The 25,346-nt window shown below is 35.7% G+C and overlaps 3 protein-coding genes and 1 non-coding gene across 5 annotated transcripts; 2 read left to right on the top strand and 2 right to left on the bottom strand.

Annotated features, from left to right (window-relative positions):
• Positions 1-5,486: 5,486 nt before the first annotated feature.
• On the bottom strand, positions 5,487-10,562 carry LOC145617404 (uncharacterized). Of its 2 annotated transcripts, XM_081672110.1 has the most exons (7): positions 10,521-10,562; positions 10,289-10,340; positions 9,881-9,973; positions 7,121-9,515; positions 6,694-7,014; positions 6,508-6,607; positions 5,487-6,363 (listed from the first exon to the last, which is right to left on the bottom strand). In XM_081672110.1, exons 4-7 carry the CDS (start codon positions 9,502-9,504, stop codon positions 5,659-5,661), a joined length of 3,510 nt encoding a protein of 1,169 aa, XP_081528236.1. In that variant the 5' UTR covers positions 9,505-9,515; positions 9,881-9,973; positions 10,289-10,340; positions 10,521-10,562; the 3' UTR covers positions 5,487-5,658. The 2 variants fall into 2 exon arrangements, with proteins under 2 accessions (XP_081528236.1, XP_081528235.1); XM_081672109.1 differs by lacking the exon at positions 9,881-9,973.
• Positions 10,563-10,998: 436 nt separating this feature from the next.
• LOC145617305 (uncharacterized) lies at positions 10,999-16,750 on the top strand. Its single transcript, XM_081671998.1, has 8 exons — positions 10,999-11,017; positions 11,357-12,199; positions 13,328-13,408; positions 14,603-14,677; positions 15,061-15,105; positions 15,189-15,278; positions 15,716-15,817; positions 16,385-16,750. Exons 2-8 carry the CDS (start codon positions 11,462-11,464, stop codon positions 16,565-16,567), a joined length of 1,314 nt encoding a protein of 437 aa, XP_081528124.1. The 5' UTR covers positions 10,999-11,017; positions 11,357-11,461; the 3' UTR covers positions 16,568-16,750.
• Positions 16,751-16,841: 91 nt separating this feature from the next.
• On the top strand, positions 16,842-18,435 carry LOC145617306 (uncharacterized). The gene is made up of 3 exons (XM_081671999.1): positions 16,842-17,828; positions 17,934-18,011; positions 18,115-18,435. The coding sequence occupies exons 1-3, from the start codon at positions 17,379-17,381 to the stop codon at positions 18,334-18,336; spliced, it is 750 nt and encodes a 249-aa protein (XP_081528125.1). The 5' UTR covers positions 16,842-17,378; the 3' UTR covers positions 18,337-18,435.
• TRNAI-AAU (transfer RNA isoleucine (anticodon AAU)) lies at positions 16,894-16,967 on the bottom strand. The gene has a single exon. It is a non-coding gene; the product is annotated as a tRNA-Ile (tRNA).
• Positions 18,436-25,346: the final 6,911 nt, after the last annotated feature.

Below are 25,346 nucleotides of genomic sequence, written 5' to 3'. Positions count from 1 at the left end.
CTATCATCAGTTTATATAATCCTCCTTTCTCCTTCCCATATCCAAGGATTCGTCCTCACCGTCAGTAAACAACACCTTTACGTTTCCCTTTCTTACTAATTTTCTTACTGAAAGAAGATTATGCTTAAACTCGGCATGTATAAGACATTTTTAAGCGTAATCTCAGGACTCAATACAATTGTTCCAATTTGTTTCACAGTTCTTGCATTCCCATCGGGCATCCCAATAGTCACTTCTTTTCTTAAATTTCTAAGTTCAACAAAAAATTCTTTGAACTGGCCACGTGGTCAAAAGCTCTTGAATCAATTATCCAAGAATTCTTAGCATACATGTCATAGTAAGAACATGCATTTAAGTTGGATGTTATACCTGCAAAATTGCACGTGTTCTTGATTCCCGAGCTGCTTCCAGGTTGATGCTTCTGACTCATTGCTCTTAGGACCTCCTGCACTACTGCACTTACTGTCTCTGCATCAGGTTTAGCACCTTTGCTATGGTTATCATCAGAACTCTCAATCTCCAGTGGGTTATCTAGGATTCCATTTTCAATGGTAGCATTCACGTTTCCTGCATATATCCCACTCTTCACTCCCTTAGATTTGAGCTTTGTGTACCATTGAGCTTGAAGCATTCATCTATAGTATGTCTTGTGAACTTGCAATGTTCACATTTTTTCCTACTCTTTTCCTCCTTACTCTCTCTCTTTTGATATCCATTGCTTCCAAATTGCTTCTTTGATGAGGATAACTCATGTGCTGCTTTCCTGCAAGTAATGCACTTGCTTCCATTCCAGACTCCATCAAACCAGATATTTCTTTCTGTTTCTCCACTTGCAAGACTAATTGATAATCCTTGTTCAGAGTGGGTAAAGGGTCCATTCCTATGATGTTCTGTTTTTGAACATCATATCCTGCATTCAGCCTCATGAGAAATTCAACTACTCTGTTTTTCTCTTCTCTCTCAACCATCTTCCTCACTACATCACAAGTACACTTTCCCATAGCACCACAATTGCATACAGGAAATACTTCTATGTTTCCTATTTTATCCCAGTATTCTTTCAGTTTCCCCATATACTCAGACACAGTTAAATTGTTCTGTTCTAAGTCACTTAATTCTTTCTTCAACATGTATAGTTCTGGTGCATTAGAATCTGAAAAAAAAGTGTTGATTTCGGATCAAAACATATCACACCTGGTTTTGCTCTTCAGCATTCAAATCATCAAGTAATTTTTATATATGCTTAGTAATTTTTATATCAAGTACACTTGTTCTATATATCAATGAATGATGTTCCTTGAATTTCTTCTAAAAAAAATTGCAGTTTGCCAAGACATTTGGGCTATTATATCCAATGAAATTTGATTGTAAAATCAGCATTAATTTGAAGAACTATTACATTCATTGGCTTGCCCTTCACCCCGAACTGTCTACTGACCTTCAACTGCCATATGATGATAAGGTATGAATCTAAAACTTGTAAGTTTTCTTTTTTATGAAGTCGATAACCTTAAATTATTACGAAGTTTCTTAGGTGAATTATGAAAAAGGGCAAGTTTCTTATAAGTTGTAGCTCTTATCAAATTTCTTAAATATTTTTTGCAGATTCCACCGGCAGGTTCAGAGCTGGACAATGACATGAACTTCAGATGGGCGTCGTTTACAGAACCAGAAGTTTCTGAATGGAGAAAGGGGCGTTGGGACCGTCATGGCATAAAGAATCCAATATATGATCAATTCTTCTATTTCTACAATGCCTGCAAAATTCACAACTTCATTGACATCAAAACTAAAATGGATGAAATAGGTTAGTCTCTATCTAAATTTTTATTTTAATTTTATTAAAGGTTTTGTATTATTTAAAATCTATGTTATTATTGTTATTATTATTATTAGTATTATTAATCGGAAGTAAAGACTTCACTTCTGCAAAAATTCCTCGGTCAGTGTGTGATCATATTGATCGAAAAACGATTGCTCTCATGGGATACACTACAACTGCCTAGAGAGAAAGAGGGGCTAGGCATTCGTTTGGCTAGACAATCTAACTCAGCGTTTCTTACAAAACTTGGGTGGAGAGTTTTAAAAGATCCCTTTGGCTTCTTTCTTGGAGGAAGATCCTTGGGTTTGGCATCTGACCAAGATTGGAGAATGCTCAGTCAGGAGTGCCTATTTTGCTCTGCTGAAGGGTAGCAAATCTGCTGCCACATCGTCCTCTTCTTCCCTCTGTACAGACATATGGAAGTATCTCTGGAAGGCACATGTCCCCCCAAGGTCAAGAACTTTGGTTGGCGAGCTCTCCATGGTAGTTTACCTGTTCGTAGTAACCTCAAGAAGCGGGGTATTTGCGATTCTGATGTGTGTCCTGTTTGTGGTGAAGAATCAGAAACTTTGATGCATTCTCTTTTCTCCTGTTCTTCTGCCAAGGCTATTTGGTACTATTCTCCCCTCCGTTTAACAATTGATAATATGGCTAGTTTATCCTTTAAAACCTACCGCTCAAATATTCTAAAAGATAATAAAAAAAAGGGAGTGGTGGGACATTTGTTGGAGTCTTCTAAGGGGTGTTTGGCTTAAGAGGAATGCAAATGAGATTAAAGAATGCAAATGTGGTGATTCAACGTGCTGTAAATCTGGTTGGCGAGTTTGAGAAGGCAAATGAGATTAGTTTAACACGCCTGAGCTCGTATCCCAAGGCTGCTCAGACTTGGGAAGCCCCTCCTTTGACATTGGTGATGTACTTTTATCGACCAGCTGGAAAAGGTGGGAAGAGTATGATGTTGATGTTGTTGAGGCATTAGCTGCAAGGCATTCTCTTTCAAATCAAGCAGAAAAAACAAGTTTATGACAGTACCTTATAATTTCTTTAACTTATTTGCGACTTTATACTTTTTTTTTTTTTTGAATAAATTTGTGACTTTATACTAATTTCATGATATTTTTATAACTTTCTTAGGGCAGTACCTGATGTGTAATCGTGTCTCGCACGCTGGATCCGATTGGCGAGAAGCCAAAGCCAGCACCTTGACTAGTCAGCTGACTAAAATGCTAGGCTTTATGCCGCAGCTCATTGCTAGATTGGTGCAGGGCCGATGGTGCCTATACGAATGGAAGTTCAAGCTAACATCAGCGCTCGAACTATCAAGCTTCCACTATACTGAAAGGCACATCGGAGGCTTCTCGGATGATGACTACATCTTATTTTAGATGATTACTGGAATTTGACAGATGCCAAGAGTATTTGATGATGACGCTCAAAGCTTTTCAGAACAATTACTGCGTATTATTTCGCCCATAACATGACCAGCTTCTGCTGCCAAACAATTGCGGCATCACTAAGAATGCAATCATGTGCCCCTTAACATGTGCTGCCAAACAACGCCATTTGAGTGACCTTGCTGCAAGTTGAAACTTGTATTGGTTTGCAAATCTGTATATATCTGCTCCTTAATTGTCATGCCATTTGCTGAATAGAATAGGATAGTATTGGTTTGCAAATCTGTATATATGTTCTCCTTAAACACCAGCATTACTGCTTCTGGTACGGGCAGTACTGATGCTACTTGGGTTTGCTCCCCTAATGGAGTTGTGAAGGTGAATACCACCCCTCCCACTATTTCGACCAGTTTTTCGGCCAATTTTTGAGTTAGGATTTTTTAAAAAAAAATGAAACTACAAAAAAAAAAAAAAAAAAAAAAAATGAATGCTTTTCCCCACCCAGTAACTGAATACTCTCTACAAGTCTTGATTATGAAGTAGAATGCAAATTATCGGGTTGGAAATCAATATCAATCATAGTTTAACATGGCAATCACAACTTTAAAATGAGTTGAACTTCACATAATATCACCAAGTAGCAGATTTAAAAACTTGATATAATATTATACTTGCTTACTTCCCTTTTCCCATAATTTGCATAAAATGCAGCAAGCATAGTGCTCAAATATGCACTTCAATGAAGGACATTAATATATAGTGTGTGAAAAAGAAGAACTTTGCCTGCTTTTGTAGATCTGGAGTTGGTGGGAGATTATGGGACCGCTAAATGTTAGAATTGATCGTTGTTGACATGGAGGAAATAGATACGCTCAGATTTAGCTCTTTAATCTTTTTAGATCTACTCTTTTAGGCTTTGTGACAAAGGAATAATCGAAAGGACAGATTTTACAACCCTATGGTCTTTTCAGTTTCTTGCCTGTACCTTCTACGGCAACACTTGAGGTGTGGCTATCAGCTTTGGGAAGTAAAATACGCCTCGATCTCCTGACCTTGCAGAAAACTCATAATGCATCTGCTGAACAACATATTAAAGGGCTATGGTAATTCTAAAGAAAGAACCAAGCACATCAAAACTAGCCCATATTTCATAAGATCTGATATAGTACATAAGTACTTCTAAAGGTCAAAATGCATTAGCAACTACATAACAAGATTGTCTTGTAAAGAGCATGAGCTGCAACGGCCATTTACATCTAGGCAAGCGCTACATGACAAAGCTAATGGAAACCATAACAACAAAAGAGTCCCCTAGTTCCAATACAGCAATAGCCTATTGATAAAAGTTTAGACCAAATTCAATCAATAGACTTCCTATGCTCAAAAACAAGTTTCTAGTCAGCAGGAACCGAAAAGTGAACAGGGACCTCATTCTCAGATGCAGGGATAACAACTAAAATTGTGCAGGGCTTGCTTTTCTTTGGCAGAAGTGGACAGAAGTCCATCCTAATTTACTAACCAAAGTAAATAATAAATCAAAAGTATCATAATCAAAGTTTAAAAGACCAGCTACCACGAAATTACCCAGCCAACGGAATAAATTTCCAATCAAAATATCTAATAATCCTAATTAAACCTTAGATTTGTTTTCCTAAATTCGCAATAGCACCAAATCAAGATCAATCACATCAAACCAAAGAAATCCAAAACAGAATAAAACACAGGTAATCAAGAAATCAAGCATAGGGATTGAATTTCAAATGAAAAAAATAACCAAATCGAGAGGAGCAGATTCAAAGTATTTACAAGGACATATCATGGTTTTGGAACATCTGTAAAGAAACGTACAAAAATTAGCAGAAACATTAAAGAACAGATGAGTGATTCCAACACTAAAAATAAAGACACTGCACATGATAAACAGATATTACATAGATTGTCAAACAAAAAGTATTAATATGATGAAGGGCTACTTCTTTTGATACATGCAACATCTCAGAGCCCAAAACCATCATTGCTAAAACTCACAATGGCAAAACAAACCTGAGGTTCACCTTGGGATAAGAAGTCTTCAACTTGCTTCACCTCTTTTTCAAGACAGTATCTTTTTCAAAGTAGAGACTCAAGGGGCAGCTTTCCATTGAAACAGAAACTTTTCTGCATTGTCCCATGTTGGAATTTTCTGAACCTTTACAATCATCTATCAAGAAAATTTTCACATGAAAGGGAGAAAACTAGGACACAATGGACTTAACTTTGTCCAATACAAGTTCTGCATCCTACTAATTTCTCTTATTGTTTTAAAATAGCATAACATACAGTGAAGAAACAAGGTTTTCGAGATCATTAATCATGTCAACATACTAAAAAAGCAATACATCCTATTTCAAGGTCACTAATCATGTCAAAATACAAATTAAGTAATCCAAATCAACACTAAATTCAACAAAACAAATCAGAATCATCATCCTCATCATCATCATCAGCAGCACCACTGTAATCACTTGAATCACAGCTAGACTCGTCGTCATCAGCCTCTTCCTCAGCATCCACTAGCATTCCCTCAACACCATCATCCTCATCCTGCGAATTACATTCTTCACCATTATATTCAGGAATCTCATCTGGAGCACATAGAGCTGGTGGAACCTCAATAGTTGCCTCCTGAAAAATGTCTGAGTCAAGCTGAGCATCAATCGCCGACTTTGCCTTTGTCTTAAACACAGCCCACCATTGAGCACAATCCTTCTTAAGGCTGGGATAAGGTGCAAAGTACACTTGCCTTACTTGGTATGGCAACACAAAAGGATTACAGTTTGGGTTTTTCTTCACATGGTTGACCTCAACAAGCTTGTACTGCTCATGAATATTAATATCTTCCATCCAACTGCATTTGAACAATATTGTCTTATACACTCCAAGATTTCCGGTGTAAACAAGTTCAATCACATCATCCAAAATGCCAAACTCTGATCCATCTTGATGGGACACACAAACTCCATAATTCATGGTCGACTTGTGTTTGCCATACTCATATGTTTGAAAACTGAAACCATTAACAGAAAATTGACTCCATGTCTGAGCTTGTTTGCATGGACCCATCGCCAATGCACGCATCACATCACTGGTTGTCATTGATCGAAGTACCTAATTTGAAATAGCCAACCAATGGTAACAAATGTGAATACATATATATATATATTTTTTTTGATCCAATGAATACATATAAATTAAAATTATAATGGATGTTTAAAAAATTAACAACTCAAGAATATTTTGAACTTCACTCACCTGTGACTTGAACCACTCAGAAAATTCAGCTTCGCATTTTTCCCAAACGTCCTCCAAAACTACACCTGGTCGAGTACGAACAATGTGCTCCTCAAACCTCCTATTTAATTCCAAATTTATCACGTTGTTGTAAGTCTCTGAAAGGCCATATAGATCTCAAACAATGATATGTATTTAGGTACTTACTTCTCGTAGTCACCTAAGATGCCACAGTTTGCTAACACAAACATATGTGCATGTTGATACTCAACGTTTTCCAACAAACGACGACTGCCTTCATTAGGTGCATGACCACAAACCTTAAACAATTCTGGGACATCTTTTTCTTGCAAGTGTCTTTCAACTTTTGAATTCAAATTCTTTCCTAAGTCCTGTGCTTTTGTGTCCACTTCTGACTGAAAGTAATGTGAACAAAAGTTTGCAATCTCCTCATTTAAGTAAGCATTGCATATTGAACTTTTGACACGAGCTTTGTTTCCGACCTTGCGTTTCAGATGGTTAAAAAACCTAGCAAAAAGGTAAATAGTGCTTGAGAAATTCAATGTACCACTTTGAATATGGAAACTAGAATGTAAGGAACATTTTAACAATTTAAAACCGAAGCTCCTCTTACCTTTCAAATGGGTACATCCAACGATATTGTACAGGACCACCCACCTTGGCCTCGTATGGCAAATGCAACGGTAAGTGTTCCATAGAGTCAAAAAAGGCCGGGGGGAAAATCACTTCAAGCTTGCAAAGGATCTCAGCAATGTTGTGTTCCAAGCGCTCCATGTCACTCACTTTGATGGTAGAGGAACACAGGTCTCGAAAGAATTGACTGATCTCTGTGATTGGTTTCCAAACATGCTCTGGGAGCAATTCCTTCAAAGCAACCGGAAGTAGCCTCTCCATAAAGACATGACAATCATGACTTTTCATGCCGCGAAGCTTACAAGTATGTAGATCAACAAATCTGGTCAAGTTTGAAGCATATCCATCTGGAAATTGCAGATCTCGAACCCACTCGCACAACGCCTTCTTTTGTGCCTTGTCAAGTGTAAAAGGTGCTTTTGGCATGCTTTCTTTTCCTCTGTCATCTACCGTGAGCTCTAGTTGTGTTCGTTTGCAAACACGTGCCATGTCTTTTCTAGCAGCAACTGTGTCCGAGGTATGTTTTTTCACATCCATCACAGTGTTAATCAATTGATTTAAAAAGTTTTTTTCAATGTGCATAACATCTAGGTTGTGACGAATTAGCAAATTCTTCCAGTACGGAAGCTCCCAAAGTATGCTTTGTTTAAACCAACCCTTTTTTGCCTTTTTTATCCTTTTAAGTGCTTCCGGCCCATCAATAGCTTTTGGCATGTCCTTCACACAACGCCACAACTCTTCTCCGGACATGATGTGCGGAGGGGAGTTCGTTTCAACTCTATTCCTACAAAATGCTATTTTATTGTTTCGAAAGGGGTGATCAGGAGAGAGAAATTGACGATGACAGTCAAACCAAGAAACTTTGCCTCCATGGTCAAGCCAAAAGGCTTTGCTTTTGTCCAAACAGTAAGGACATGCCTTTTTCCCCGAAGTTGACCATCCAGATAGTATTCCATATGCTGGAAAATCACTAATGGTCCATAAGATGGCTGCCCGGAGGTTGAAATTTTGTTTCCTTGAGATGTCATAAGTAGTGGCGCCATTCTCCCACAACTGTTTTAGCTCTTCAACTAGCGGTTGCATGTACACATCCAAGTTTCTTTTCAATTTTTTCGAACCAGGTACAAGCAAAGAAAGGAACATGAAAGGCTTTTTCATACACAATGATGGAGGCAAGTTGTATGGGGTTAGAGTGACGGGCACATATTGCCCTCCAAATTTACCATGTGGTGCCAATTCATTGGTGCACATACCAAGTCGAACATTACGAGGCTCAGAGGCGAAATCAGGAAAAGATCTATCCAAGTGCTTCCAAGCTTCACTGTCCCTAGGATGAACCATTTGGTTTTGGACTCGGGGTTTCTTGGCATGCCATGTCATGTCCTTTGAAATGCTCTTAGTTGCAAACAACCTTTGCAACCTTGGTGTGATTGGAAAATATAATAGAGCTTTTGAGGGAACCAAGGCACCCTTAGAAGTCTTCTTGTATCTATCTCTATCACACAATCTACATTTGTCTAAGTGTGCATCACCTCTCCAAAAAAGCATACAACCCTTAGGGCATGCATGTATCTCCTCATGAGGAAGTTCCAACCCCTTAATAACTTTCTTTGTTTCAAGGAAAGTCCTACCTATGTTGTTGCTGTCCGGAATCGCTTCACTTAGCAAAGAAGCAAATCCATCAACACACTTGTGTGGCAAGTTGTATTCACATTTCAGTCTTGTTATTTTAGATGCCATCTCCAACACAGACATGGTACTCCCATCTGTCCCATCATAAAGTGGTTGCTCTGCTGCCTTCAGAAGGTCAAAAAACTGCTTTGCTTCCACATTTGGTTCTTCTTCCGCGGCACTTGAGTTTCCTTTAGCCAACAGTTCCTGGTTATTCTTATTAACATTAACAACCAGTTTCTGAGAAGAAGAGTTCCCAACCTGTTTTTGAGAAGAAGAATTCCCAACCAGGTTCTGAAAAGAAGAATTCCCAAACAGGTTCTGAGAAGAAGAATTCCCAACCAGGTTATGAGAAGAAGATTTCCCAACCAGTTTCTGAGAAGAAGAATTCTCAACCAGTTTCTGACAAGAAGAATTCCCCTGGTCTAGATCTGAAAAACCTTCCCCGTGGCAATACCAATCATAGTAGTTAGGAATAAATCCCTTCTTGTGTAAGTGATCTTTGACCGTCTTTGGATCGTAGATACGTAAGTTCTTACATTTAGAACAAGGGCATCTAACTTCATCTATGTTTGAGCTCTCAGGATTTTGTCTGCAATGCTCCATGAAGTCTTCAACCCCTTTCAAGAACCCGGGCTTAAGATTACGCCCACTAAGCCTATCATACATCCAGCTGCGCTCCCTCCGTTTCATGATAACTAATTCTACACATCACACAAACAATGTCATAAAACACTGTGTCACCACACTTAAGGAATTCATGTAAGAAATAAACCCAACTAAAGTGACTCAGTGTTTTAGATTTTAGAAATGATATCACACCACTTATGGCAACACAGTGAGAGCATTCTGATTATATAATCAGGCTTATTGGGTGAGCAGGAATGAACAAAAATTCTACCTTCAAAAAAAAATTAAAAAAAAAAATCTAAAATCAAGCATATATAAAATCATTCAATGTAATTACTATCGACTCAAGATGCTCCTACAACGAGTTACATGTTTCCCATACATTACTATTCAACACAGAATTGAAATACAACTTAATACAATACTACGTAATTAACACCCAGAGAGAGTGAGGGATAGCTCAAGTGGTTAGAGCTCCCTCCCGGTTCCAGGAGATCCTGGGATCGATTTTCACCCCCGCCCTTGTAGCTCTCTAAACACCAAAAAAAAACGTAATTAACCCCCAAATAATTGCAAAACTTAGTCTACTAACACAATTTAGTATAATAGCACACATTGTATCTAACAATTAGAATATATATTAACTCAACCTAACCCATTCAAAAGTATAACATAACTTAATTTGTCAACAAACACCCAAATTATAATACACTTCACTACTCCATAACATAAACAAGTAAGATAAAATCAATTACACAATTACCATGAACATACAAATTACTGCATTTCACATTTCATCGAGCAAAATCTGGAAAAAAAAAAAAAGAAAAGAAAAGAATTTACTTACCTCTAATTAACCTGGATTATTGACTCCAACCAAGTAATATAATTGCAAAAATCTACCAAAAATAATAGGGGTTAGTGAGTTTGGAAAATGCTTGATACAAAAAACTCGAAAACCAGTTGAATTACTACATTAGAAAATAAAAAAATTTAGGGTTTTAAAATTATTGGGTAAATTTACTACAAAAAAGAAAAAAATTAAAAATTGTATAGAAAAAAAGAGAAGGATTACATACCATGAGTGAGGAAGGACAGAATCCGGCGGCTAAAAACGGCGGCAACGGCGGTGAATATCTTCTTTCTCTCTCCTAACAATTCTTCCCTTTCAATTTATTTTTCAGAAGTAAAATTTGGCTACTGAAGAATTTGCTGAGTCAGTAATTTTTAGTCGCATTTCAGCGATAGTTTCAAAACTGTCGTAAAATCGGTCGTTATTATTTCTGAATATTAAAAGTAAAGTGAAAGGCTCTATTCTCATACATTTATTTTAGTTCAGATCATTTCAATACAGTTCAATTCAGTTAATCTTCTAATTTCCATCTTTTATACTGCTCCGTAAAATATTCAGTTCAGTTCTGCTCTTCTCAGTTCAGCAGTTAAAATCACCAAATTTATTAAGCCGTCGCTAAAAAGCTTTATCGACGGGTCTTTATCAGTCGGTAAAATCAGTTGCTATATATATGCTCGTCTTCCATCAATTACTTTTGCAACGCTGCAACATTCACTGACTTGGGTATTTTCTCTCTCCTCCCTAATCTCCTATACCTCAATATAAGTTCATTAACCATTTTAATTTCCAGTTTGTTTTTGGAGTTTATAATTACTCGTATAATATTGGAATGTCTCTTTTTTTATTATGTACAAGTATAATATTACTGAAATGGTTTTCCAAATTGATGGTTAAATAATACAAATTGATGTTAGTTTTGTGTTGTTAGTGGGATTTGATTTCAATTTCACGTATTTTGTTACAATTTATTTCAATTTCATACTGTAATTGGTACTTTAACTTTTTAGTATAAGTTTATTCAGTTATTGAATATTTGCTCCTTTGCTTCTTGTTGTTGGCCAGGATTGAGCGTTCAATATGAAGTTGAACTGAAATTGTGATTTAAAGTTGAAGAATTTTGCATTATATTTCAACTTGAATCTTCACATATTGTCATAAAGTTTAATCATGTGTGACTGTGTTCAGTCAGCTGCTATTATAGCAAACCGATTTAGTGGTACTCGAATTCAAGTATCAGGTTTAGCTCAATGTGGTTGGAGTAGCAAGCCAGTGAATTTGGCATCAGATATATTAACTGGTTACAAAGATTGTTCTGTTATGAATATACTATCAAACAGAAAATGCAGAAGGATTTTTAGGCATGAGAAGGTTATAATGGATAGAAGAGTTGTGACAAATTTGGGTGTGTTTGGTTCAAATGCATTTGATTCCGGATCTGACTTGAGTCTGAAAGAGGGAGGGGATGAGGATTTTGAATTGGGTTTGCGAAATGGTGAAGAGAAGCTTCAAGACTTGGAGCTAGGTTTGATTGGTGAAAATGAAGCTTCTGATGATATGAGGAATTATGATAGCTTGAACAGTGAGAAAAATCAGAATAGTGAGCTTGGGCAGTTGAATTTCGACGAACTTTTACAGGAGGAAGGTGAAGGCAGAGTTTCAAAAGCTGCAGATTTAATGTCTATTAAAGGTGATGGGAAGAATGAGGATTTGGAGTTGGGTTTTGACCGATTTGAGGAGCTTCAACAGTCCAAGTCAAAGCCAAAACACAAGCTAGACAGGAAGCTGGAATCTAGGAGTAGAAAGCAGTTAGCAAAGAGATCAAGCATTCTTGCAAAGCAAGTGATAGGAATTGAATCGGCATGCAGTTTGGGATTTGTTTCACAGCTGTGGGTTGACACTGCAACTGTACGCCATACTATCCTTTACCTCATGTATTTTAAGTCTGAGTACATTCTCTATATTCAGTATAACTTACATGCATCATTTGCTTTCTTGAACGATTGATTAGTATCTTGGCACGAAGATTCGCTAGAACTATCTCTACTATGCACATTCTTCAATTAAATTGCATTACTTGTGTCATTTCTTGTGTCTGCTGTGTCACATACACACTTATTTGACACCTCTAGATACTTAAGTTAGATTTGATCCATGAAATATGTGGTAAGTGAGATCATTGAAAATATAGAATTAACGACATTACATACATGATTCTATAAATATGCAGTGTGTTTGGCTTTGGTTGAATAATTTCGGTGAGAGGGGACAGTGAGGAGTCTATTACTCTATATTTACTTGTTTGGATGAAGATTTAACAAAGGGAAGGGGATTAGAGAGATCTGTTTTCCTTCCTGATATAATTAACCAAATCTTTCTAATGTTTTTATCAGGAAAATGCAAGTCCCCTCTCTTCCCCTCACCTCCTCTTCCAGCCTTCTCTCTTTGCTTGTTAACCAAAATCTTTCGTAGTAAAGCTAAACTAGCACTTTCCATTCTCATAATGTCAGTCATGGTTTTTTTTTTTTTATCACTGTACAATCAGTGATTAAGCCTCATATACTTTTCTTTGCACATTGGTCTGTTCGTTGACTAGTTTCTTTTCTTCCAGTGATTTCATGCTGGATGACTCTCATCTTTAAAACGTTGGTCTTTGATACTTTAATCATATGAAGTAAGATGCTTGTTTGAATTTTAGGTTTTTTCTTTTTAAGCAAGTGGTGCGGTATAAGTCAATAAGATATGATGTATTTATCATCTTAAGCTAAATGACCAAGCAATTACTTGTTTAGCATATAAGTATACTCTGTTGTTTTATTGACTATGGATTTTATCAATGGGGTGGCACTCCTGTATCTTGGATTTGTGTATGAGTTGAAAATCTGAAGCCTGACTATTCAGTTCTTGCAGATTTTAATATTCAGTATTTCTGTGACTAAATATACACCTGAAAACTGCATAAATCTCCTTCTTTTTATGACATATATACTTTGGCCTTTAAAACCCCCTTTGCTTTTGGTTGTTTATGCATTTCAGTGGGCAGTAATGGAGGTTGAAGTCAGGCCAAACTTGCTTTCTTCAGAGTCAGTAAAATTTCTTCTTGAAGATATTAAAAAGGTATGTAGCTTTCCTCTTTTGAAAAGTTTGGCTTTAATATGTCTAGGTAAAATAGCATTCAAATTTGAACAATTCAGCTGCCTATTGTTGCATGCACCTATACCACCATAACAGCTCTCTTTTTTCGTCTGCCACTTCAGATTATGTAATTTAATCACGTTTATAGCTGTACTTATGCTTGGATCATGAATGTGGTTTTTGTTTGCCTGTCCTATGATTCTGTTCCACTTGTTTAAGCTACTTTTCATGACTTCTTACGAAGCATGGTTTTGAGATTGGTCTGAAGGTTGCCATGGCGCATATCTTAGCTGTACTCAATCAATCAATCAAAGTCTTAATCCCATAAGTGGGGTCGGCTAACATGAACCAAATTTGATTATTCCGTGTAGTCATCGACATTAATCTTCCTCTTCTATCTCTTACGGTCCAATGCTTCATCCTCATGCAAATCCATATACCTCATATCCTTCCTAACTCCTTCCAACCAAGTCATTTTCGGTCTCCCTCTCCCTCGTTAAATCCCTGCATGGTCCCACTCTTCCACTCTTCGAATCGGTGCACCCTCGGGTCTCCGTCGATAGTTAGAACAATCTTGAGCATCTCCTTTGTTTTTATAGACTGCTTCTTCCAATCTTGCGGGATCCTTGTAGCCCTCCATATCTTGTTGAAAAGATCTGTTAACCAATCAATACCAATCTTACCTAAACACCTCCACACCTCTATCGGTACACCATCAGGGCCAACCGCCTTCTTAGGCTTCATCTTCTTTAGTGCAATCTCCACCCAATATCTTAGCTGTACTATCTTAAGAAAAATGTGTGGCTGAAAGTTACTATCTTGATTCACTTATTTCTTTTGTACTCAACCATAGATGCTTCTTGAAATGAAATCTATGTAGATTATATGCTTAGAGTAGAATGGATTTAAACTTTCTTTGACAGTTCCCTCTACTATTTATTGTTACATTGGTGGACGACAAATTGTGTGGCAAACTACGAGTATTGTCATGCTAAATGGACTTCAATTATGTCTCCCTTGGCTATGAGATTCACCTATTTCATCTGCAGGCCATTTTGTATCATGTTTCTGACCTTAATGAAAGTAATTGTTGAAGCAACACAAGTACTACTCTTTATTAATTGTTATAGTATTTGTGCTCTTGTCATTTATATATGAATATTTAAATGTCTACAGGTTGGTGATGTGGTGCTTGTACAGGAGGAAAACTTTATACAGGATGAATTTAGAACAGTTGGACTGGAAACCTTGGTATGTTCTGTGATTACTCTTCCAACTAACATTTGAAGTGTAAACCAGCTGGTAATTATGGTCAAAAAGGGTGGATGCTTTATTCTTTTCGTTTTTAAGGGAGGGGGAAAGGGGTGTTGTTGTCTAGGGGTATCCATGGAAAAATGCATGAAAATTATTCATGAGTGGGGGGTCATACAGAGTATTGTAAGTTGTAGGAATATACAATTTACTCTTTTTAATTAAAATTCTGTGAGGATGCTGCTTGCTAATCCAATGTTACTGCAAAACAACTCCTGTTACCGCGTGATTAGGTAGGACTGTAGGAGGTTTCTTAATTATACATTTGTATTCTTGTAAGATTTGCATCCAGTTATGAAATCTGACTTTTGCCTTTCTGTTAGGTAGGGTACAGTGTTGTAACACCTGGACAAAGAAACTTGGGAAAGGTGAGTGTGTCTGATCCATGCTTGATTAAGGGGACAAATTCACTCATGGTACAATTGCAATTACTTTCTATTTATTCTTGTAGGTTCGTGGCTACACTTTCAACATTAACTCTGGTACTGTGGAGTCTCTTGAGCTCGATGCATTCGGCTATTCAGTTATTCCTTCAAGTCTGGTAGGTCATTTGTGCTTTTATAGTCATAAGTTGAACTTGCACACCATTGGTTAGTATAGACATAATTGGAACTTGATAAATTCGGCTTTACTTATTAAACAAGGCCCACCACACTCTGAACATGCACTTCAATAATGAAGTGACAAAAAAGCTGACAAACCCCTTGAATATCATCTTATGGGTGACAATGACTTTTTATGCCATATGGTTGATCAATTATCATCTCTTCCTTTCATTTATTTGCATAAAGGTTTCCATTTTTTGAGCGAGAGTGGGGGACCAGGTTTAATGGCTACCTGTTATTATGTAATTGGAACTTTCATAAGCTTTTCTTATGATTATTTATAGTAAAAATTAGATAGACTGTCTATCCTAAGGCTTGAGACCAAGATAGTCGTCCTATTTAATGAGCTATTGATTCATCTTGATGATTTCAGGTAAGCACTTATGCCTTATTCAGTGATGATGTACTTGAGGTAGTCTCAGATCTCATCATAGTGCATGAAGCAGCAGCCTCACGCATCCAAAGGTTAACCAAGGTAATGACTTGAGTTTTTCTTAATGCAATGAACTAAATTATGGTGTGCAGTAATCATTCATTTGAGGAGTTGGTTATCTGGATCACTGCATTGCCTCAACTTTTAGGCTCATGTCCAACATTTTAGGGTTCCTCTAATGGCTATGATACGTTTTGCCTAGGATTTAGGTTGTCACTTATCATTTCTCCTTCCATTATCTTAGGCTGTGAAGCGGCAAACTAGCAATGTACACTGATAATAGGCTAGTTGTTTTGATGGAGAAAATTACTGCAGCAAACTTTACTCAAACCTTCAGGGTTTTTTATGACTCCTCCCGCCCCTTTTTTTTCAAAGGATGATAGGGATGCTCCCTACGTACCGGAACACTCTACAGTACTAATGCTAATAAGTAATATCAGCAAATCACATGTGCATAAACAAAAGACCGCTATAGTTTAGAATTGAAGGAATAATTCCTGTTGGAAAGTTCTTCCTAAACCTGTAAACTGCCTTCAAAAGCGAATATGCACAGTTTTTACACATGAAACATCCATGTAGGTTGAATATCTTATCTTGTTTGCTTGCCAGGGATTTTTAGGCACAGAGATCACTGAGACATCAAGCATTAATTTCAAGAACCGCGACATGGAATTAGATTCTACACAATCTGTTAAAGCTCGTAAACCAAGAAGGAAATCGAGTAAACGAAAATTCTACCCAGGAACTAGTGATCTGGACAATGACTTTGATCTTCCTATGGATTACATGTAGTAAATACTAAATGTTAATATAAAAAGTTTCTCCTTCCTCCCTCCTCCCTTAGTCCCTTTGTAATTATTTTCATACTCCATATGTTTGTACGAGTAATATTCATACTCTGCCACACTGCCTAATTTATTGAACTAATATACAGAGAATAATTCAATTGTGAAATAAAATCATTTTTATTTCTTTTCTGTAAAGTATTTGATTATTTGTTAATTTTTTGTGATGCAGAATTTTGAAACTCATGCATGAAAGCTGGAAACTTTGCAGTTCATGAGGTTCAATGACATAGATTTTAAATTGATTATTGATTTTTTTATTACAAAAAAAATTGGCCTATGCAGGTCTCGAACCTGCGACCTTCGCGTTATTAGCACGACGCTCTAACCAGCTGAGCTAATAGGCCATGATGTTGAGACAATCGAGTATTACAAACTACACTAATACCACAAATTCCTTAGATTCTCTCATTTTCAAACAACTGTGCAAAATTCTGATACTCCCTCCTCTTTTTTTTTTTTTTTTTTTTTTTTTCTGACTGATACTCCCTCCTTAATAATGTGTTTTTTGTCGTAACATAGGGACACTAATTATCGTTTCACGGAAAAGACATACATTTGCACCTAATCCCCTAATAGCCGTTACCCGCCCCTCTCAATTCAAATTTGAAATTAGCAATCATACTTTTCTTACATTAAAATAATCATATATAAATTGTCTATCAAAATTTTCATAATCACCACCTCCATTTCTTTGACTATTGCCTCCCTACTTACACTCCCTACACACATCCTTTCTCTCCCGTCTTCCATTTCCGATGCTCGCGGCCGAGCCCCCCTCCGCATCTCCCCACCTCCGCCACCCAAAACCCGGTTTCCGAAAACCTTTACAACCCAAAAACAGCATTATCATCAACAACAATCACTATGATCCCTCTCCAAAACCAAAATTAAACCCACAAAAAGCAAATCACCAACTTTTTTCACCCATTATTATCATCAATGAGTCTAATAAGGAGAACTGGGATCCGACCATCCCTCTCATTGAATCCATGGATGCTTCTTTAGCTGATGAGCTGACCGCGGTCAAGCAGAAGCTCGAACGGCTCAAGTTTGAGAAAGATAAGACTGATAAAATGCTTCAAGAACGAGACCGTATTCTTGAGATTCAAATGACTGAGCTTAATCACCGAGGAGAGTTTCAGAAGGAGCTCGAAATCGAAGTCGATCGGCTTTATCGATTGAAGCATCTTAAACTCGCTTGCACGGTATGTAATTATGCAAATTAATACAACCCCAGATAATTTTAATATTGGTGTATTTATTTTTTAAATTTTGCGGATTATTATATTGAATTGAATCGAATCGAACAGAGGATGTCTCCAATTCGGTCATTGAGAGAAAAAGAAATGGAGAAGAAGAACAAGGAGTCACAACCTGAGCTCACTGTTGTAAGTGTTCTTTAATTCTTGTATATATTTGTTTATTGACATTTTATTAATTGTTTTTTTTTTTAGAATGATTTTGTGTATTTTTTTATTTTTATTTTTATAGAGTGAATCGTCTGAGAAATCAGGGGAAAACAAGGAGGAAATGGTGGATGAAAACAGCACTTCAGAGAGTCCTGCCCCGAGTTTTTCGAGCACGAAATCATCTGCATCAATTACTTCCACTTCTAATTCCAATTCCAATTCCAAGTCAACAGCGAGTTCAAAATTGTTGCCAATTCGGTTAAGGTTGGGGTTGGGGTTGGAAAGTGCATTGGATGATAAGTAACAATGTATAAAGTAATGGAGGAAACACATACAAGTAGTATATTTTCAACCATGGTTGATTGATTGATTGATTTTAGATTATGTTCCAAATTGCTATTTAATTCTCAGGCAAACGTATGTAATGTCTTGTTATATATGCTGCAATTTATGGTGAAATGAATTTGCTTTGGATTATGATTGTTTTGATTTTTGGTTGTGAATTTGAATCATGATTCAACTTGTTTTTATGTTAATATTCATGCTAATTCTTAATAGCCATTAGGCCGAAGACTACTAGTGGTAGTTTTTCGAACTTGTAACCTCTTAGTCATAAGTCATAACGTAGATAGGAATTTAACATCTAGACTAGCATGCATGTTCCTGTAGCAACAAGTACCTCAGCTAGTAGAAGGATGTATCAATGGACAGTGGATGTAGTGGGGAAGTCATTGTGGTGCATTTGGTGTAGGCCGATACCCTCGTTAATAATAAAAATTATTCCGTATAATAAATAATTTTCACAAAGATATACTTGTATGGAGTAATTTATATTTTCGACACACCATGAACAAAATGTTGACACTCTTTTGTGCCTTACATATCCTTGTTGTGCCACTAGAATCTACCAAGTATCTAGGTTCATAATTTTGTTTGTATTGTATTGATAAAATCAAATCTAAAGTAAAGATTGAGTTAAAAATAGGATTACAAAAAGTTATTTCACATTATGACTTGAAGATAATGGCACAATACTATACGAAATTTCTTTTAGCCTATGTTGATTCCTAGACATATTTGTTCCACTTTGAATGTAAGGGATTAAGCCATTAAGGGAATAAGCAATAAGGTAATGTTTTCTTCATCCAATCAAGTTTTACCTAACTTATCTTATCGGGCTTAAAGCTATATCTTATTACTATAGTTTTCATCTTACTCCCTCTGTTCCCTTTTGATAGTCCCTTATGGGCATTTTTCACAGGAATTAATAAACACAAATAAGAATAGTAAAAGTACATTGAAAAAGTAAATTGACATTGGGTATGCAAAAAAGTAGAGAGAGAAAATAATAAAAGTACATGGGAAAACAAAGTTTAGGGCATGTTCTCATTTACTAAACTCAGCTGAACTGAACTGAATTGAACCGAACTGAAATGAATATTTTATAAGAGAAGGAAATTAGAGCTGAACTGAAATGAACTTCAACGTATGATAACAGGCCCTTACATGGAAAATTTAAATTTGCACAAATATTGTTGCAAGTTAGAGGGAATTTTGGTAAAAAAATTAATAATAATAGTTGTTGGAAAAAGCAAATGGGGTGAATATTTTGGGACTAAAATTTGCCCATAAGGGACTATCAAAAGGGGACGGACGGAGTATTTTTTATGAACATATATATAAATTTATTAGCGTTAATGTTATCTTGTTCTAACAACTTATTAACCCGAACTTTGTGAATATAAAGTAAAGAGATTAAATTAAAACAAAAATTCCCTTAAAAAAAACAAAAATTAAGCCTAGATTTGTTGAAAATATTAGAATTAAGGTTAAAACTTTTTGAGAGACTCAAAAGGTAAGAAGTTTTCACATAATTAAAACTCAAAATATGATAACAAAATGTGGATTAATCAAATCTAAAATGTGTCAAAATATTTTCAAATGGTAACGTGACCTCAAAAGGTATATTTCAGAAAAAAAAAAAAAGGGACTATTAATTTGAAATAATACTAAAATCTATCCATCCTACAAAAAATAGTGGTATACGTAATGTAGTCATTATTGTTCTTCTACAAGCTTCTTAGTTGCATATTTGCGAGATTGATTTTTTAGCCACATAAACCACAACAAATTAAAGGACGATAATACAAAATGAAAAGGCATAATAAGAAACAAGCTAAGCTAAGGTTGTGATTCTTGCGCATAATTTAAATCACATCAACCGAGCCGCTACCAAGCAATAGCTTTCGGCACTACAAATCAAACTTGTTTTATGCGTCTGCCATTTTGCTACTTTGCTTATAATGTTAGTGAATGAAAAAGACACCTTTTATTTTTATCTTTGTTATTGGGGTAGTGTGGACTAGTGGGAATGTGGGATTGCCGATAATCTTCTACATAACTTGTAAAGGAGGCCACATATAGATGATCATGTATGCTTTTAGTTACTAATCTACATGCACACGTAAATTTTATACAAATATATGTTGTATTACAATTCGTTTTTTTTTTTTTTTTTTTTAACATTGTCTACATTTGAATTAATATCGAAAGTTGCATTATATATGGGGGTATTCAACTATTTAAGGCTATTTACTTGATTTATGTGGATATCAAAATACTAATTTAATTTGAAGGCTTTAAGAATTGGTTGTCTTATACAATAGAGATAATCGCCTTGCTTGATTATTACTACTCCCAACGTCTATTTGGATTTTGATTACTTTCAACTTTGTCTCATTAGTTGCTCGTTGCTCCTCGTTGCTCCTATTTGAATTAAAAGTATATATATACTATATAAACAGATTTCATTATTTGATATAACTTTCATTTCAATAAGTTATTGTAACTAACGCTAGCTTTAAATATATTTTCATCTGTTTACAAAATTACTTTTGTTTCTATTTTTAGTAAGTAGTTAAGTACTCCACCTTCCTTGTGTAATTAGCTTAGTAGCAAAGCATTTAAGAAAAACATACATATTATTGTGTACCGTGTACGACCTAGCATAGTGCTATGCCAATGAATAAGTGAAGGTATTTTCTTTGAAAATATACAATTTTATATCTCTTAGATAAATATTAGTGGCAAACTTGTAATAGCAATTTAAAGGTAAAACCGCTAATGGTGTTAACAGTTCTAGTATACCCAAAATATTACTCTATATTATTTTACTTATTTGACCTGAATTGAACTTAGTTTTTCTAATCTGATTAAAGCTAAACTTATTCTTTCCTATTTAACCTAAAATAAGTAATTGCGTTAGCTAATGACTAATCACACATTCACACTCCCGCTTTTACACGTCAAACGATGAATAGGAGAATAATTCTACTGCATGGGCTTGTTCATTTTGGCGATTTTGCAATACAAGGTACGTATTCCCTTCATAGTGGATTAGCTTTCTTCTTTAATTCTAGACCCTTAAATTTGGATCAAAGCTTTGCGACCTATTCACCTATTGCACTCAAAATTCGCTAGTTAAAGATACACAAAAAATTTCCTATGGAGTATAAATCTTAATCTTAAGGAAGAAAAAAGAAAGAAAAAGGGTATATAAAATTGGAGTAATTTCTTTGCTTCAAAAAAAAAATGGAATAATTTCTCGTGTAATAAAGTTTAAATAATCACAAAGTATTGGGTATATGCATGGGTGAGTCCGTTTAAGCATGAGTCCACTCACCCAATGACCCGGCCCAATACTTAAAATCCTATGTTTACTACTAGTAAATTATAGGAAATATTTATATAATAATATGTATAATACCCCTCTTTTATATAATTTGCAAAAAATGAGTTTGCATGTATTTTTAGATAAAAATTTGTTTGTTAGTGTTAAATGGACAAAGATAAAGATGCATGTGAGGTGAGTGATAAAAAGAAATGTTAACTTAAAAAAGAATGAAAAACATTTGTTGCATATAATATGTAATAATAGTGTATTTGGATTGAAAGAAAGGGAGGGAAGGGAAGGGAAGGGAAGGGAAATGAAACGATTGGATTATGGAAGGAAATTTGAGGGAGTAAATTGTAAGAAATTGATTACTCTGATAATGAAAGATTTGAAAGGAAAACTCATCTTTCTTCCCTCCCCTCCCCTCCCTTATCCCTATCTCCACTTCCCCAAAGAAATGGCCTTATATTATTATATTCCAATAAAGTTTCATTTTATCTAATTTGATTTTTATTTTAGCTTATTAACTCTTGATTGGACAAAGGGAGTGATTTAGAATGATACCAATATTATGTGCTTTATGAAGTAATAATTTGTTTAGAAATTCAATTAATTACGTTCGTATAATGTAATAATTTGTTTAGATATTATTTATTTGCTCACTTTGTTGTTTGATTTTTAATTATCAGATCGACCAAGTACTGAACAACCACAAGAAACTTATGAACAACACACAATAACCACTGAACAACCCCCACAAACCACTTACTTGCCCTCACAAACCACTAATCAGCTCCCAGAAACATCTGATCTACCCCCATAAAATACTGATCAGCCCCAAAAAACACTAATCAGCCCCACAAAACATTGAATAGCCCTTACAGACCTTTGAACTACCCCCCACAATTGAAGGTTGTATCCATCAAAATTCATATAAAATATATAGATTGATCATTTGAAATCTTGAAACTTCAAGAACCAATTGACAAACAAAGCTAAATACCATATCATTCAAACTCGTTTATAAAAAAAATGAAATCAATTAAAAACAAATTTTGCTATTACAAGTTTACAACATCACATTAATTAACTATTCATATCCATATACGCCTATGTGACTAGCATGCAAAAGCACACGACAAGTTGGACAAGAATGGTTGCCCTCCTCGTTATACCAAGAATTCATGCAAACCTCATGAAACTTGTGACCACATAGATCCACAACCCACAACCTAAATGTAGTATGTTTGGATATATTGAATTTCTCCAAGCAAATTGCGCATTCGGTGCAATTCTTGGTCACTTGTTTTATCCTCTTCAATTCATGTGCCGTGTAGGGGATCCTCACATTGGTATGGAAGTTGACCAAACCCGCGTGCCGGATTATTCCAGTCTTAGTCACACGCTTAAGATCCCGACCAGAGAAGGTGCGACCTGTATAAGTAGGGATATCCTTGGCCAACAAGGTGTACGTACCGATGCACCGATCTTTGGTCATCAATCCCGTGGCAGCAGAATATAATCCAATTTGTATCTGAGAATTAGAATCTGACATGAACTTGGTGCTGACATTCAAGGTGAACTTGTGATTCCACGTTGGGTTCGACGATCCACCCAATGTATTAATCGGAGTACGTTGCGCCGTAGCCTGGTTATCAGTCCACACGGCTGCGTAGGTTCGCATCACACGACCAAGGCTCATCGCCCGTGTCCAAGGTCGGGGTTTTAGAGCTTCTCCCGACATTATCTCTAACTCTATAACAACCTCTCTCTCTGTTATTGATGATCCTGCCATGCTCGTCTGAATTTTTTATTTTTTTCCTTAAAACTGATATTTTTTTTTGTTTGTTATATTCGATCTTGTACTAAAATATTAAGTACATATGTATATATATACTAGTTGTATCTTATGACTTAGCTTGGAGCTTAAGCTATATATGAGATTGAGATACCTAATTTATTTCCATATATAACAATGATCTTATCTTAAATTGTTAGGAATATAGGAAAGTATATTAATGTGATATATTTTCATACAGTAGACACTCTATTTGTAACTTAGGAAGTATATACATACTACTAGGCACTCGCTCATATTATTGGACTTAGATAGCCACTGCGCGCCTATTGCCCTATTGGTGTTAGTGTCTTAAAATCAGTCATCAATAATCATCATCAATACTCAATCAATACTAAAAGACAAACCAGCAATGACACGTGTCATTCTCTGGTGTGTTCTTAGTATATTTTTTCTTCCAAAAAAAAAAAAAAAAAATAAAAAAACTTTTAGAAAAAATGATAGAGAATATACGCAAAATATTTTCTTCTAAAATTTAGAAAAACAATCGTAAAATAATATACTTACCAACTTAGATATCTAATCATATCTTTCTTTTTTTTTTTGAAGGGTAATCATATCTTTTTACTTTTTTTTCTATATAAGTAACTAGGTTAAATCCCGTGCCATGCACGGTAATTTCTAATACTTAATACTTATCATTAGTTTAACACTATTATTTAATAAATAAAATATTATTCTACCTAATTGCAAAATACGATGAAAGTTCTTTAAAAAAAAATTTAAAAAAATTTAAAAAAACAGAGTGAATAATATATGGACGACTAATAAAAATAACTATGAATTACATTACAAAGTTAAAGATAGAAAACTATTATTGCATAATATTGTATAAAAAGAATAATATCTTTGCTTGAATGTGTACAAATGAAATATATTTATTAAATCGGAAGTGAAATATTATTGTATAGTTTGTATTAAAAACTTCTCTATGAAGCTTTGGCCAAAAAAATTAAAATAAAAATAAAATAAATAAATAAACTTTTGGAGGGAAAATTTTTAACCAGGAGATGACATGTGTCATTCCTGGTTTCGCCTTTAGTATAAAGTTATAGATTGCTTTTTAATGTACTTCCTCCGTTAACCATTATCTGCAACTTTGGGGCATGACACGGACTCCAATGCAAAATTTCATAATTCTGATTAGTAAATTAAAAGGGTATGTAATTAAGGTGAAGAGAGAGAAAGAAGATTTAACACCAACACCAACCAACCACCCACTGTCATCACCAATACCAGCAACACCACTCACACAGCTTCACCACCCCCACGAAAACCTACCACCACCACCACCAACACCCCCACGAAAACCCACCAACACCCCCATGAAAACCCACCATCACCACCAACACCTTAACGAAAACCCACCGCCAACACCTTCATGAAAACCCACCACCTCCACAGTACAAAAACCACCCCACGAAAGCCACCATAAAACCCACCAACCCCACGAATCCCAAGCTTCCAGCCCCACGAAGCTCTCCTCCACAAAACACAAGAAGCACCTCGAAAAAATCCCCACTCCCACGAAAATCTACCCCCACAAAATCTAGGCTACCATTCTCATGAAATCCCCCTCAGATCTGACAGAAACCACCGCGAATTCACCACCAATTTGAAAAACTCACCCCGAATTGAAGAATTTCTTGAAAGTTGATGAGAGAGAAGGAAGAGAGATAATGAGATTGAAAGAGGAGAGAGAAAATATGGTGGAAGATGAATGCAGATGAAGATGAATGGAGATGATTTTGGTTACTTGAAATCTTTAATTGAAGATGAAGAG

Source organism: Chenopodium album, chromosome 26 (assembly GCF_948465745.1).
Source record: "Chenopodium album chromosome 26, dcCheAlbu1.1, whole genome shotgun sequence".
Taxonomy (NCBI): domain Eukaryota; kingdom Viridiplantae; phylum Streptophyta; class Magnoliopsida; order Caryophyllales; family Amaranthaceae; genus Chenopodium; species Chenopodium album.
The sequence above is the reverse complement of the archived record's forward strand: the minus strand, read 5'-3'. Positions and strand labels throughout refer to the sequence as shown.